The sequence below is a fragment of the Cotesia typhae genome, unplaced genomic scaffold (assembly GCF_013202065.1).
Source record: "Cotesia typhae breed Kobodo isofemale line unplaced genomic scaffold, CoteBio_Ctyphae scaffold_70, whole genome shotgun sequence".
In the NCBI taxonomy this organism is placed as follows: domain Eukaryota; kingdom Metazoa; phylum Arthropoda; class Insecta; order Hymenoptera; family Braconidae; genus Cotesia; species Cotesia typhae.
The window spans coordinates 2,480,854-2,495,328 of record NW_027423780.1 but is presented as its reverse complement, the minus strand read 5'-3'; the positions used below and the strand labels follow the sequence as shown (position 1 = coordinate 2,495,328).

The 14,475-nt window shown below is 31.0% G+C and overlaps 3 protein-coding genes across 4 annotated transcripts in view; 2 read left to right on the top strand and 1 right to left on the bottom strand.

The window, feature by feature from the left end:
* LOC141537259 (uncharacterized) overlaps window positions 1–14,475 on the top strand; it is an 86,306-nt gene that overhangs the window by 8,592 nt on the left and 63,239 nt on the right. The gene's annotated exons all lie outside the window — the stretch shown is intronic.
* Window positions 7,547–13,749, top strand: LOC141537157 (uncharacterized). The gene is made up of 4 exons (XM_074258001.1): window positions 7,547–7,828; window positions 8,024–8,052; window positions 13,025–13,519; window positions 13,598–13,749. The coding sequence occupies exons 1-4, from the start codon at window positions 7,761–7,763 to the stop codon at window positions 13,747–13,749; spliced, it is 744 nt and encodes a 247-aa protein (XP_074114102.1). The 5' UTR covers window positions 7,547–7,760.
* Window positions 10,065–10,811, bottom strand: LOC141537158 (uncharacterized). The gene is made up of 2 exons (XM_074258002.1): window positions 10,512–10,811; window positions 10,065–10,315 (listed from the first exon to the last, which is right to left on the bottom strand). The coding sequence occupies exons 1-2, from the start codon at window positions 10,801–10,803 to the stop codon at window positions 10,065–10,067; spliced, it is 543 nt and encodes a 180-aa protein (XP_074114103.1). The 5' UTR covers window positions 10,804–10,811.

Genomic DNA, 14,475 nt, shown 5'->3' with positions numbered 1-14,475 from the left:
TAGCGACGTTGCATCTCAGGTTACCCTATGTGAACATCAACGCAGTCCAAATCCCACAACGTAGACTGTTTAGTCTACTGGGCTGCGTTGACGTTCCAGAAATCTCTTATCTCGAGGTGTTTCCGTTACGAAATACCTCGGGTAATAATTAATTAATTAAAATATCAATTAATTGATTTAAATATAATTTAAAATTTGCGAGAACGTAACACAATATTCAGAAACATCCTATTATAATACAGTCAGTTTAAGTAATATACTTAAACGAAATAGGTTAATTACACCGGTAGACAAAAAAAGGTGGTTTGTATATATGACCGTATCCACCTGCGGTAGTGTATTTCGATGCGCTATGATCGAAATTTGTGGTTGGTTTGGGCCATGCGTCTTTCAAAGTTAGAGTAAATCTCAAAAAACCGTTAAAAATGACAAATAATTGCGAAAAAATGCAGACTGTTAAAAATTTCGGTGTAAAAATGGACCCGGAACACTACCTGGTCGTGTAATGTGAAATAACGGTGTACAATTCTCTTAGATTCGATGAAAATTTTTCATCGATCTAATTTTAACAAGGTGTAATATTAGACATTTATGTAGCGGCATGATGGCCGAACGGGCTAAGTCATTATCCCGTTAGTTTGTTCGCACATCATGTCGTGATGCGAGGGTTCGAGTCCCGACGGTTGTGCGAATAGTTCCAACACCAACCGTCGGGGTTCGCTCCGGTAGCCGAACTGTACTGGCATAGGTTTTCTCTGTGATTTCCCCATCACCACTATTCCAACAACCGATAGAAAGGGGTGAGCAATAGGGTAAATGCAGTATAAAAAGCACAAGTCGGTCCACAGCCGCGTGATAATTGTTACGTCCCCACCAGCATTCGCAGATGTCTCTGATAGCAAATACGCGCGCTAAATTAAACTCTAACAATTGTACAATAATTTCATAAACATTCATTTTTTTATAAATATAATGTTCAATGATAAGTAAAGAATTCCAAATGTTAAACATTAAATACTAAATATAGAAATAGAAAATGATATGAAAAGTGAAACTCAGCCAACACCTGAGTAAACAAAATATTTTTAAGTTTACATTAACATTTTCTCACGAAGAATTTTAATGGTAAATGATTCATTTTGTAAGACAACTAGCGTGGAGTACATAAGTATATTCGAGAACGTTCGAGGAATATCCTAAATAAGTAATGATAACGAACGCCTGTGTGTCCTGGACTCCGGAGTTGAGTCAGCGCGGATCATCCGAGTCGGACTCGGAAATGCCACGCATATCAACTCAGGAGAATAGGACATTCGGGGCCTGATACGCAGCCCTACTCCCCTCAGGGCGCGGCCCTTCAACGGGGATATAAGCTGGGTGCACGGGTAGTTCGCGGCTTGTCTTTTTGCTACGGCTTCTTAATCTTAACGTCTCACACTTAAGGCTCTTCATAATTTATACTTGTTGTGAGACTATTAATTACGGTTACGAAACACTATTACGTACTTGAGTTGTCAAATCATATTCATTAAACGTGTATTTTAAACAGTTAAATAAAGTTATTTATTAATTAAATTCACCAAAGCTAGTTATTTCGGAGTTAATTCGAGAACCTTCTACTTACGACTCTGGAGGTCGTAACATCTTTATCTCCAGCTCTAGATGTTCTACCGTCTACCTACAAACCTGTGAGGAAACCGGGACGTAACAACTAGTAATATAAATAAATTGGTGGCAGCGAACGGATTCGAATACGCTCCGAAGAAACTGGCGAAAATTTTTTTTTCCTTTGCGGAAAAATTAACTCAACATCATCCAGAGATCTCCAGCAAACACGTCACAAAAATCAGAACATTTTTTTTTTACCTCAAACGAGTGAGTAAACTACAAAAGTGAAAACAAGTGCTTACAAAACAACTCTAAAATTAACAAAATTTTTTTAATACACTTAATTCAAAAATTAACTAAACAGTGATTTTTTTCTAAAAACGCAAAAATTTTTTTTCCGGAATTAAAAAGAAGAGAAATTCAAAATTAAATATCAAAAAGATTAACGAAAAATTAATTAACAAAATTTTTAATAAATTAACAAAATTTTTATCGTACACACATAAAAACGATAAAATTAAATTAAATTAAAAGTGCAACAAAATTCATCGAACATCAAGAAGAAGCCATTAACATCGAAGTACAGCCTTGACCTACGACAACACTTACCAGCCAACGCTCAAGAACCAAAGAAGATAAGCCGACAACCATCAGCCCAACCGGAGACGAGAACCTCAATAATTACTTTTAAGTAGTAAGTCATATATTTTTCTGAATATTTGTTTCTCGTCAATTTAAAAATAGTATTGTTATTTAAAAATTTTTTTTAACTCGATTATCGTTCAAAATTTTTTCCTTTCTCTCGCTCGTAAATTTTTTTTTAATTTCTCAAAATGACTAAAGATATCGAAGCTATGGAAACAACTATGACAGAAAACACGGGAAAAATACAAGCCCTCGAACAACAAATTCAAGAATTATTAGCAGAGAGAGAGGAAATGAAAAATAATTTTGAGAGAAATTGTCAACAATTAATTAACGAAAGTTTACGAACTTTTCAAAATAATCTAAATCCACAAATTGCTAACCCTCAAGTTTTTCCAAATAACGGTACCCCAAATTTAAATAAATTTGATTATTTTCTTAAAACCATCCCCGAATTTGACGGAACGACAGTACAAGTAGAATCATTTACAAAAGTATGCACAGACGCAAAAGCTTTTATTCGCGAAGTAGACGAAAAAGTGTTAGTTAGATTATTAATCTCAAAATGTAAGGGCGGACCTTTAGCTAGATTATTAAATGCAGATATAAATACAGTAGAACAATTAATTGCGTTCCTAAATTTAAATTATCGTAGAAGCAAACAAGTATCTGTGTGGCTGAGCGAATTTAACCAATTTAAACAAAAACCGAACGAACGCGTTATGGATTTTTATTTCAGAATAGACGAACATTTAAGAAAAACATTATCAGAAATAGAAGACTCAGCGTGCATAAATAGTAACGAAAAAAGAGTACTAGCATCGGAAATTTGCTATTCAGACGTTTTTATCCGGATTATTCCCACAGATAGCAATATACCTGCGTCAAGTAGAATACGTTGATCTTCAGACCGCTGCTAAAGCAGCATCAGACACAGAAAAGAATTTAGAATCGATGAGTAATATAAATAATATGTTTAAAACAATTAACAATACGGACTGTCACGCCATACAAAATAATCAAACTAACAACACAATAAAAAGTCCACAAGATATTAATCAAAATGATCAAACAAATTCAAACGGGACAAATAAATACTGCGATTTTTGTAAGAGAAATAATCATAATAGAGAAGAATGCAGATTCTTAAAGAACCCAAAACCTAGAAGTTACGGTAATAACAACAATAATTGTAATTATTACAACAAATATAATCATAAAAACAATACTAGTTATAACGGTAATTATAACAAAAATGGTGTACCAAATAATAATAATAATAAAAATAAAATCCAATGTAATTACTGTAAGAATTTCGGGCACATAAAAAAGGCTTGTCGTAAAAAGAGTTATGACATAGGTAAACAGGTAGGACTAAAGGCGGCACAAATAAGCCAGGGAAACGGACAAACGTTTCCCCTTCCAGGCACTTCAAGGGGAAACGCGTTGACCCAGCAGTGCCAGAGCCAGAACTAAAAATAAGAATACCCTCAAAAACATATTTTGTAGGCGCAATGTCATCGGATTACAAGCCTACATCCATTATGATCAAATCAAAAGATATAATTTCGACTTACGGGAAAGTTTTATCAGATACTGGGTGTAATTTAAACTTAATCAAATATGGCGAAGTCAAAAATAATAATTTAATCGATGACTCATTTTGTTACAATTTAAACGGAGTTTCAGAAGCTATTACACTCGGTAGAGTACAAATTCAAATTTTTAATAAAAACACATGGTTCATGTAATCTCAGATAATTTTCCTTTAGATTACACAGACATAATCGGTATGGAATTTTTACGCGAACAAGGCGGCATAATCGATTTAGTTCGAAATACAGTAACTTTCACAAAATTAAATAATTTAGAAATCGCATTAATAGAAGAACAATATTTTGTCTTAAAAGCTCGAACTAAAACAGCAATGTTTGTCCGAGTAGATAACAATCTTAATGAAGGATACGTGCCTCGTATAGACTTAGGTGACGGTGTTTTTGCTGGTGAAGCAATGATTAGTAATCGTAATGGTATAGCTCATTTGTATGCAATAAATACTCTTAGTGAAGATGTCAAAGTAAAAGTGCCAATAATCTCCTTGTATCCTTTTGAAACAAGTGAAGAAGGTAGCACTTCCTTATCGCAAGATGAAACAGATCAACAAGATAACAAAAGTACCAGGGCCCGGGAAAATCGCGTTGATAATGTATTAAGTCTCTTGCGTTTAGAACATCTGAATGACGAAGAGCGTAAAGAAATAAGTTCACTCGTTGAAAAATATGCTGACCTCTTTAGCATTCCGGGAGAAAATTTGCAGGCAACATCCGTAGCTTCACATACCAATTTGAAAGATTAGCAGAACGATTACATAAAGCCAATTTAAGTTTTCAACCCGATAAATGCGAATTTTTGAGAAAAGAAGTCATTTATTTAGGTCATCTCATTTCTGCCGACGGTGTCAAACCTGACCCCGAGAAAATTAGAGCAATTAAAGAATATAAAAAACCTATTAGTACCACACAAGTAAGAGAATTTCTCGGACTTGCTAGTTATTATCGGCGTTTCATAAAAGACTTTGCAAAAATAGCTAAGCCATTATCGGACCTTACAAGTAAAAACGCAAAATTTATCTGGACTCCTGAACACCAGGAAGTATTTGAAACTTTACGCGAAAAACTATGTACAGCTCCGATACTGCAATATCCAGATTTTTCAAAACCTTTTATTTTAACGACCGATGCATCTAACTACGCAGTTGGGGCAATTCTTTCTCAGGGTAAAATAGGTGAAGATAAAATAGTAGCAGCAGCCTCTCGTGTACTAAATAAACACGAGAAAAATTACTCTACGACAGAAAAAGAGATGGTTGCAGCTCTATTCGGTATGAAAACTTTTAGGCCCTATATTTACGGTAAAGAATATACTCTCGTCACCGATCACAGACCTCTAGTATGGGTAAACTCAATGAATGACCCGACATCTCGTGTGATGAGGTGGAGAGAACGACTTAAAGAATTTGAATACACGGTATTATATAAAGCGGGTAGGAAAAATACAAATGCCGACGCCTTGTCTCGTAATCCCGTATCAGAAAAACGCGAAGCATATCCAATAAAATTTAAATGGCGACCCACGGGCAAACCGGGAATTGCAAGACTCAGAACAACCGATACGTCAGGCTCTGAGATCAAAATTACAAAAAAACGGAAAGTGGCTATCCACTCAGAAAAAGATAATCCAGACAAAAATTCAAAAATAAATCCTAAAGATAAAAATCAATTTTCAAAAGTTAATGCTAATTCAATCGACGGGGTTAGTATTATGAATTCAAAAATTTTACCGGAGGCTAGTACTCTGGCGGCGGGGTTATGCAACTCAGTCGAAAGGACCTCATTTACTGGCAAAAAGAACCAGGAGGCTAATAAAATCGCGGTTTCACCTGATGAAAGCACTCAGGCGGCGGAGTTAAACGACTCAGTCGAAAGGCAAAATTCTGACAAAACGAAGCAGATGGCTAATAAAATCGTGGTTTCACCTGATGAAAGCACTCAGGCGGCGGAGCTAAACGACTCGGTCGAAAGGCAAAAATCTGACGATACGAAGCAGATAGCTAATAAATTCGTTCATAAAAATTCAAATAAAAATTATTCTCCTGACACAGATAATCAGGCGGTTGAGCCATGGGCCTCAGTCGAAATACCTTCGGAAAGACGCGATGGAAATAGGAGTAGCTACCCTGTAAATCAACGGTCATTTTCAAAGGGAACAAATAAAGTTAGGATAAGTGGAAACACCGACCAAAACGAAAAACGGTATATTCCCTACCCTATCGATAAATCGAAATCCAAACACAAAAATTTAGATTCGGATTCAAAAATAACAAATACGAATGAAAACATAAATTCAAAATTAAATTTAGCAAATACTGATCACAAAATGAATTCAGTTAAAAATAAAAATTCATCAAATAATAATAATCAAAATGATAAATCAAATAATGATTTAAAATCATCAAATACAGAAAATAAATTTACCACAATAGGTAATGTAAGTAAATTACCTGACTATTCTGATGAATCAGTATCGGGTAACAAAATTGACGCATTAACGCTAAGAAAGAAACTCATTAGAAATAATGAAGTTTTATTATCAGACGAAGAATCAGACATGACTGACTTCGACTTATCATACATAAATAAAGATTCAAATAAATCTTCAAATAAAATTAATTCACAAAATCAAAATCTATTATCCAAAAATTCCCAAATACAAAAATCCAAAAATACAAAAATCACAGAACCTACATTACCACCTACAGAAAATACAGACATATCAACGATATCTACACAATTTACTCCAAACGTACATACAAAAATCAAAGATAATAAATTCAAAAATAGATTTATTCCTCTTCAATATAAGAGAACATAAAGGTTCGCGGATTTTACACCGTCTCCAATATTTCGTACGCGTAAAAGAATTAATAAAAATATTAGCAAAACAACGTTTAGAGTTATCGACAGTTCAGATGATGAATCGAATACTGAAGAATCGGAAATAATAGACTCAAAAATATATTCAAGTCATTCAAATGACATTAGTTCAGAATCCCCTATAGAAACAATCCTCAGATTCGGTAGAATCTGGCGCCAAGTTCCGTTCATCCGTAGGAGACGGGGCGACAGACTACCTAATGAGTTTTCTCGTAGCACAGTTGAATTTATCGTTCTGTCTCTGTCTATAATGTTAATTTACTAGCACTAACTATAGCGCGCGACGATTTTGGGATCTGAAGAAATTTTTATATGGAGAATCGAGACCGCCAGAGACTATGAAAATTTATAATGTATAGAAATCCATCTAAAGATGAGAAAACTACAGCGTAAAAATGAAATCATTGTTTAGTGTTATTTCCACTAGGCAGCGCAAGTGATTTATTTTTACATAAATTGTAGTTCACATATTATATGCAGTAGTATCAAAAGCGACTGCATGGCTCCACCTTGTAGTCAAATATATCACTATAAACCAAACCAGACTCATAATACATGAAATTACCAATTTTAATTTTGTTTATCATTATAATAATAATATAATAGTAATTGTTGTTATTATAAATTACAAAATATTTATTTATATTTTCTTTCTTTATCTAGCAATTTATTTATTAATATATATATATATATATATATATATATATATATATATATATATATATATATATATATATATATATATATACTGTATGATATAGTAAATAATGACAATGTGTGATAAGTGGCCATTAAGAGGCAATTTTGCGGCTCCACCTCGTGGATGAATCAGTAACTAATTATGATGAATAGTGCTAAAGGTACGGCTACTGGGAGATACGGACCTGTTAACGAATCCGTTTCCGTTGTCCGACGGACCGTTGATTTCAAATTGATAATCTATAATGATATAGATTTTCATGTAAATTTCTGTAAGGGTAAACAATATGAGGGTTAACCGCGGAAGTGTTTATTATGTTGTCATCATTATTAACGTACTATTGTTTAACTCACTATTGTTTGAATATTCACGGCGTAAACACGTAAGTTAATTTTATTTATATCTTTTTAAGTAATTTTTTTGTAATTAGTTAATTAAAAAAATTAAATAATATTATTTATGCTGTAAATAAAAAATGAAATTATTTAAATTTAAATTAAATATTATAAGTTAAATAAGTTTCCACTTATATATATATATAATTAAATATTAATAAAAAAAAATTTTTTTTTTTCAGCACAATGGACCGGCCATATTTAAGCGTTGGTGAGTTTTTATTTTTTTTTAATTATTTATAGATAGAGTTAAAACCAATAAGAATATATAAATAAAATATATTTTGTTATTGGGATTAAATTAAACTTTATCTGTAAATAACTGCAATAAAAAAAAATTCTATTGAAAATAAAAAAATAAATCATCTCCTGGAAATTATTTAATCATATATATCTATATATATATATATATATATATATATATATATATATATATATATATATATATATATATATATATATATATATATATATATATATATATATATATATATATATATAGGTTAAAAAATCAACTATTTTTTTTTACAATTAATACGGAAAAATGGGTTACTAGGCACCTTAAAAAAATTCTCACCAAATATGAACTCTTAATTTTAATAGGAAGATCCTCCGCGTCGCAATTTTTCATTTTTTCTCAGTCCAATAGAAAAAAATTCATTCCTCATCATTAATTGGTCGTACAGAAAAAACTTTTTAAGAATTTTGTAGGAAATTTAATGCTCTACAAAAAAGGTATCTTATATTTTTTCCGTAAACCTCACCATTTCACTAATATTGAAGATTTAAGATTGATTATTTTAAATCAAATGTCACTTTTGTTTATGAATTTTATAACTCGACAAGAAATGGCTATTATTGAATGGGCAATAGAAATTTTTGTAGCAAATTAACTGCTCTATAAAAATGGTATCTTATGTTTTGGCGATTAAATTAATCGTTCAAAAGATATTCATCATCAAACTTTCATGTATATCGATTTTAAGAGTTTTTGATTAAATAATCGAAAAATTTCAATTTAATCTATCAGTTTTGAGAAAATTTACACGAAAAAAATTTTTTTCATCAACTGAGAAACTTCAAAATGTTTTTCAAGCTTTTTTTATGTGTAAGTATTTTTATCTACATTTAAAAAAATAAATTGTACATTATTTATCGCTTAGTTAATAATTTATCAATAAAAAAGCAAAGTTTTCATTATAAATATATTATGATTTCAGTTTTAGAGAAAAAATCTCCAATTAGTTATAAGAAAGTTTTTATTTCAATTTTCAACTGAGCTATTTATTTTCAAACAATTTTTTGTTGCAAGTAGGGTAGTTTTTCGATGCTCTTTCACAACTTGCAATAAAAATTGAAATTGCTCTTCGTCTTTCGTTAAGCATTGGTTATATTCACTTACTAATGCGACACCTCGCTCTGCCACATCATTAACAACTTTCAATTGTGCGAAAAATTCTTTATTTTTATTATAACTCTCATCAGTAGACCATAAATCAATATTTTTGTCAAGTAAATCATACGGCAGATCAAAGATCTGAAAAAGTTTTAATGACTTCTTAGAAACAAAGTCACTTATATTTTTTGCAGAATTAAATGTAAATTTTTTCTATCAATAATAAATCTTCTTGCTTTAGAATCTGTACCTTCGCGAGTCTTAACAGCTTCGACAATATTCTTCTTTATGTTTAATGGAACGGTATCATCAAAAAGTGATAAAATAGCAAGTTCATCACTTAAGTACCAGAAATGTGAAGTCATTTTTTCACATGTAGCCAAGGAAATTAAAGAATTAATTTTACTGTACTCAATTAAATTTTTCATAAACTCTAAGTCGTGATTAGCAGCAGAAGTCGCAGAAGTTGATGAAAACCAAGCTTTTACATACACCATAACTATGAAAATACAAAATTGTCAAAGACCATCCAATTCTTTCTTAGAAAGGTCAAATTCATCTCTAAAAATAAACATTTTTAGGCAATAAATTGCCTTTGCCATCCATCTTGCATGATGAACTGCACCAGGACGCTTGAAGAAAACTTGCTCTCGTGGCATTTCTCCCAGAAAAATTAATGACAATTCCAATATTTCTTTATAGTCATCTCGGGGTTGCGATAACTACCAAAAGTAATCAATTATTCGTAAAAAATCAAAAATTATCCTCTACACTTAAAATTGTATTTAAATAATACCTGTAAGTATCGCTTAATAAATGAAGATAGATTATTTTTTCATTCGTAATAATATTAGCAACAATACTATCTTCAACACCAGATTTATACTTCGTTTTATCGAATGTGTCCCAAAATTTTTGAATCTGCCAAATATTGGAACATTTGGTCCGGATGATACTGGCCAATAGACTTCGAATGCACTCCTTAAAATGATCTCATAAATATGATGGCGACATGGTAACCAAATTAATTCTTTTCCTAAGGCCTTTTCAATTTCTTTACATGTACCATGATGGATTCCTGTATAGTAAAAATAGATAATTACACTGAAGTTCTGTATTTAATAAAAATTGTAACGCATATTTAAAATCTATAAATAAATAAAGAATTATAACTAATGGGCACGTGTCGAAAATTTAATTAATGTATGAAAACAATTCAACTAGAATGATGAAAATAAAATTTTCTTTTGAATATTTTATCATTGATTAGTTACCCGTATTAACCGCAGTCGTGTCAAAACACATCGCCTTGATGTAACTAATAATACCCCATTGATTTAACGTTGACAAGATGGTTGCTGTTTGATTTTCTGCCGATCCACTATTCATTTTTGGAACTCCAAGTAACTGCTCAGTACCAAAAGCAGTCAAAATAATCGGTAATCGATCCACAAATTTCGATTCAGAAATGTCATTCAGTATTTTCCCATCCCAATGCACGACATATTTATCATGAGCTTTGAAGTTATCTTTTAGTCCTATAGCAATGTCTTTTCGTAAGAGCATGCGAGTTCGTTGAATTTCGATAACTAAGAGTTGTATCTTCTACATTAACACCAACACTTGATAGAACTGGAGCAATAATGAACATCGCATTTCTACTACTAACATTAGCTCTGTCGAGTGCTGAGATAAGCTCTGGAGTTAGAATATTTATTTTTGCTCGTGTTGTCGGTATTTGAGGCACATACTCTAAATCTGAACCGAAATTTGTAGCTTGACTTAATGTAAGGGTTGAAGATGACTCTGATTCCTCACTTCGAACAATCTCATGGCTGGTTGAGGGTTGATTCAAATCTAAAATAAGCGTTGTTATTTGATTAATGGAAGCAAAAATATGGAACTCATTCATTTTGACATCAAATAAGGAACACAAAGAGTTTTTTATTTATCATCTACGAACATATTGACATTTATGATATAATTAATTAGAAAAACAATAATATACTTTATTATTCATAATTTATAATCAATTTAATTTATTTTCAATTCTGATTAAAATTTATAATAATTAAATGTTGTAAATACTCACGACTTTCATCTACTTCCATCGTATTCATAGTACTGTTTAATTTATTTGGGTTATTTGAAAGAATTTCTTTCCCGGTATCACTTTTTTGATTTGAATATAGTTCACGAATATCATTATCAAGCAGTTTTATTGATTTATGATCTACAATATCAAATAATGCTTTGATTTCATTCTGAAATATTATTAGTATTACATTTTTGTTTTGGGCTGATGATTTTTTTCGCACAAAAGATTTTTGCAATTTCAACCATCGGTTATGATAGCGAAGAATTTTTTGTATTACATTAGTTGATCCACTAGTCGGAATCTGGTTGTTTTTCCATAGTTCAATAACTTGATCAGTTGCATTTTTAGCACTTTGTTTGATAGAACATTTTAACACTTTGAGCTGATAAAAAAAAACACTCATAACCTCTTTCACTGTTGGCAACTTACGTTCTGAAATTTTTTGCATGGGTTTTCCGATTAAATGAATTTCCTTATCCATATTTTCGATAAATATATAAATTTATGTAGTGACCGCAAAATTTGTAAATATTTAATCGTTTTATCACATATACAAGATCATAACTTGTGGAAACACTAGAAATGCTGTAGAAAATGTAAACAAATAAAAACAATATAACTATAAAGAAAAATGTAGGTGGCGCTAGTTCATAAGGAAACAGAGTAAATACAATACAAAACAAAAATTCTCTACAGAAGAAATTTTCCCAAGGACAATATACAGCTGTAGTGGAAAAATTTTTAAGACGTTTTGAAGACGTTATAAAAAAACAACATGATCGTGATTTCTAATGATGAAAAATAAAAAGTTTGGAATTATTGAATAAAAATTTTGAAAACAAAATTCAAATAATACTTACATTAAAGACAAAAAATGAAATTTTCTCAAAACTGATATATTAAATTGAAATTTTTCGATTATTTAATCAAAAACTATTAAAATCGATATACATGAAAGTTTGATGATGAATATCTTTTGAACGATTAATTTAATCGCCAAAACATAAGATACCATTTTTATAGAGCAGTTAATTTGCTACAAAAATTTCTATTGCCCATTCAATAATAGCCATTTCTTGTCGAGTTATAAAATTCATAAACAAAAGTGACATTTGATTTAAAATAATCAATCTTAAATCTTCAATATTAGTGAAATGGTGAGGTTTACGGAAAAAATATAAGATACCTTTTTTGTAGAGCATTAAATTTCCTACAAAATTCTTAAAAAAGTTTTTTCTGTACGACCAATTAATGATGAGGAATGAATTTTTTTCTATTGGACTGAGAAAAAAATGAAAAATTGCGACGCGGAGGATCTTCCTATTAAAATTAAGAGTTCATATTTGGTGAGAATTTTTTTAAGGTGCCTAGTAACCCATTTTTCCGTATTAATTGTAAAAAAAAAAATAGTTGATTTTTTTAACCCACCCTAATATATATATATATGATTAAATAATTTCCAGGAGATGATTTATTTTTTTATTTTCAATAGAATTTTTTTTTTTATTTCAGTTATTTACAGATAAAGTTTAATCCCAATAACAAAATATATTTTATTAATAATTTGTTATTGGTTTTAAGTTTATATAAATATATATAATTAGAATCAAGTAAAAAATAGTCATTAGGGTTAATTATTATTTTTTTTTAATTAATTCTAACTAATTTTTTTTTTTTTTTTTTTTTCAGAAGAAGCTGAAGATTTGGCAAGAGCGCATCAGGCTGCTACTGTGGCGGCAGAAGCTTATCAAAGGAAGATGGCGGAATATAACCACCGTCATTTTCCTTTGCTGCCGCCAGTCCAGAATTATAATTATCATCAGCAGCAGCCGCATCAAGACCTACAACAACAACAACAACACCAGCGTCCAGAACAACAACTAGTACAACAACATCATCAAGTACAACAACATCAACAAGTACAACAACAACAAGTACAACAACAACATCAACAAGTACAACGACAACAACAACAAGTACAACAACAACAACAACAAGTACAACAACAACAACAACAAGTACAACAACAACAACAACAAGTACAACAACAACAACAACAACAACAACAAGTCCAACAACAACATCAACAAAATCAACATATACAGCAACAACATCAACAAGTACAACAACAACAACAAGAAGTACAACAGCATGGTGATAAACAGCAAATACAACAACAACGAGGTAAATTTCTATTGTGAATTGTTGTAATAATTAATAATTTGTTCAAAAACAATGTATTTTAATTTTTTTTTTTTTTAGTTACACGCCATTTTCCTGGCTCAAACCGGCCTTCTTCGGCACAGTATCGTGCCAATCAGGAAAGCCGTGGGAGGGTCCTTAGAAGAGGGCGGGGTAACGCTTGGGAGCACGGAGAGGACGGGGTGGACGAAGTCGGGCATCACAACGGATGATAAACATCTATTATTATTAATTTTTAAATAAAATAACTTTTTTAATTTTTAAATAAAAAAAAAAATAAAATTGGTCTCAATTTTTTTAAATATTCCTTAAGGACGTTCATCCGATAATCCTGTATACATTCGAATTTTTTAAAATAGTCCTTGCGGTGCTAATTTTGAAAATATGAGCAATTTAAAATCGTACATTTAATATGTATTCCCTATTCTAACTTTAGTTAGAGTGAACATTATATTAAATACCAACCATACTTTTCTTAGGATTTCTTTTAAAAACTAAGAATATTTAATTGAAGTTATAACAAGTATTTTTTATCAATAATAACATAAACGAGCGGGCATCATTTTTTTATAAAAAATTTTTAAAGTTAGCGACTTTCGATATTTTACGTGAGTGGAAGTAAGTGAGCAATAGTCTGTAAAGAGGGACAGCACCAGCGTGTGAGAAAGAAACCAATAGCCATAAACTATTGGTGTCTTTTTCTAGGCGATGAACCGCCTTAATTCCTTATTTTCTATGATAGAGCCATTTGATTGCTTGCAACCACTTACTTTCATACATCATTACTATAGTATCGTAGGAATTTTAAATTATCGCGCTATTTATTGGCAGCGCCACCTGATTGATTGTGACTTCTTACACACATTATTATTATGTTAGAAATTTCAAATTTTCGCTCCACTTATTAGTAGTGCCATCTGATTGCTCACGACTATTTC

Excerpts from the sequence above, each read along its gene's own strand:
- LOC141537157 (XM_074258001.1), top strand. The coding sequence starts at position 7,761 with ATGTTGTCATCATTATTAACGTACTATTGTTTAACTCACTATTGTTTG. Across the intron at positions 7,829-8,023 it reads AATATTCACGGCGTAAACAC|CACAATGGACCGGCCATATT; the intron begins GTAAGTTAATTT and ends TTTTTTTTTCAG. Across the intron at positions 13,520-13,597 it reads GCAAATACAACAACAACGAG|TTACACGCCATTTTCCTGGC; the intron begins GTAAATTTCTAT and ends TTTTTTTTTTAG.
- LOC141537158 (XM_074258002.1), bottom strand. The coding sequence starts at position 10,803 with ATGCTCTTACGAAAAGACATTGCTATAGGACTAAAAGATAACTTCAAA. Across the intron at positions 10,316-10,511 it reads CACGACTGCGGTTAATACGG|GAATCCATCATGGTACATGT; the intron begins GTAACTAATCAA and ends TTTACTATACAG.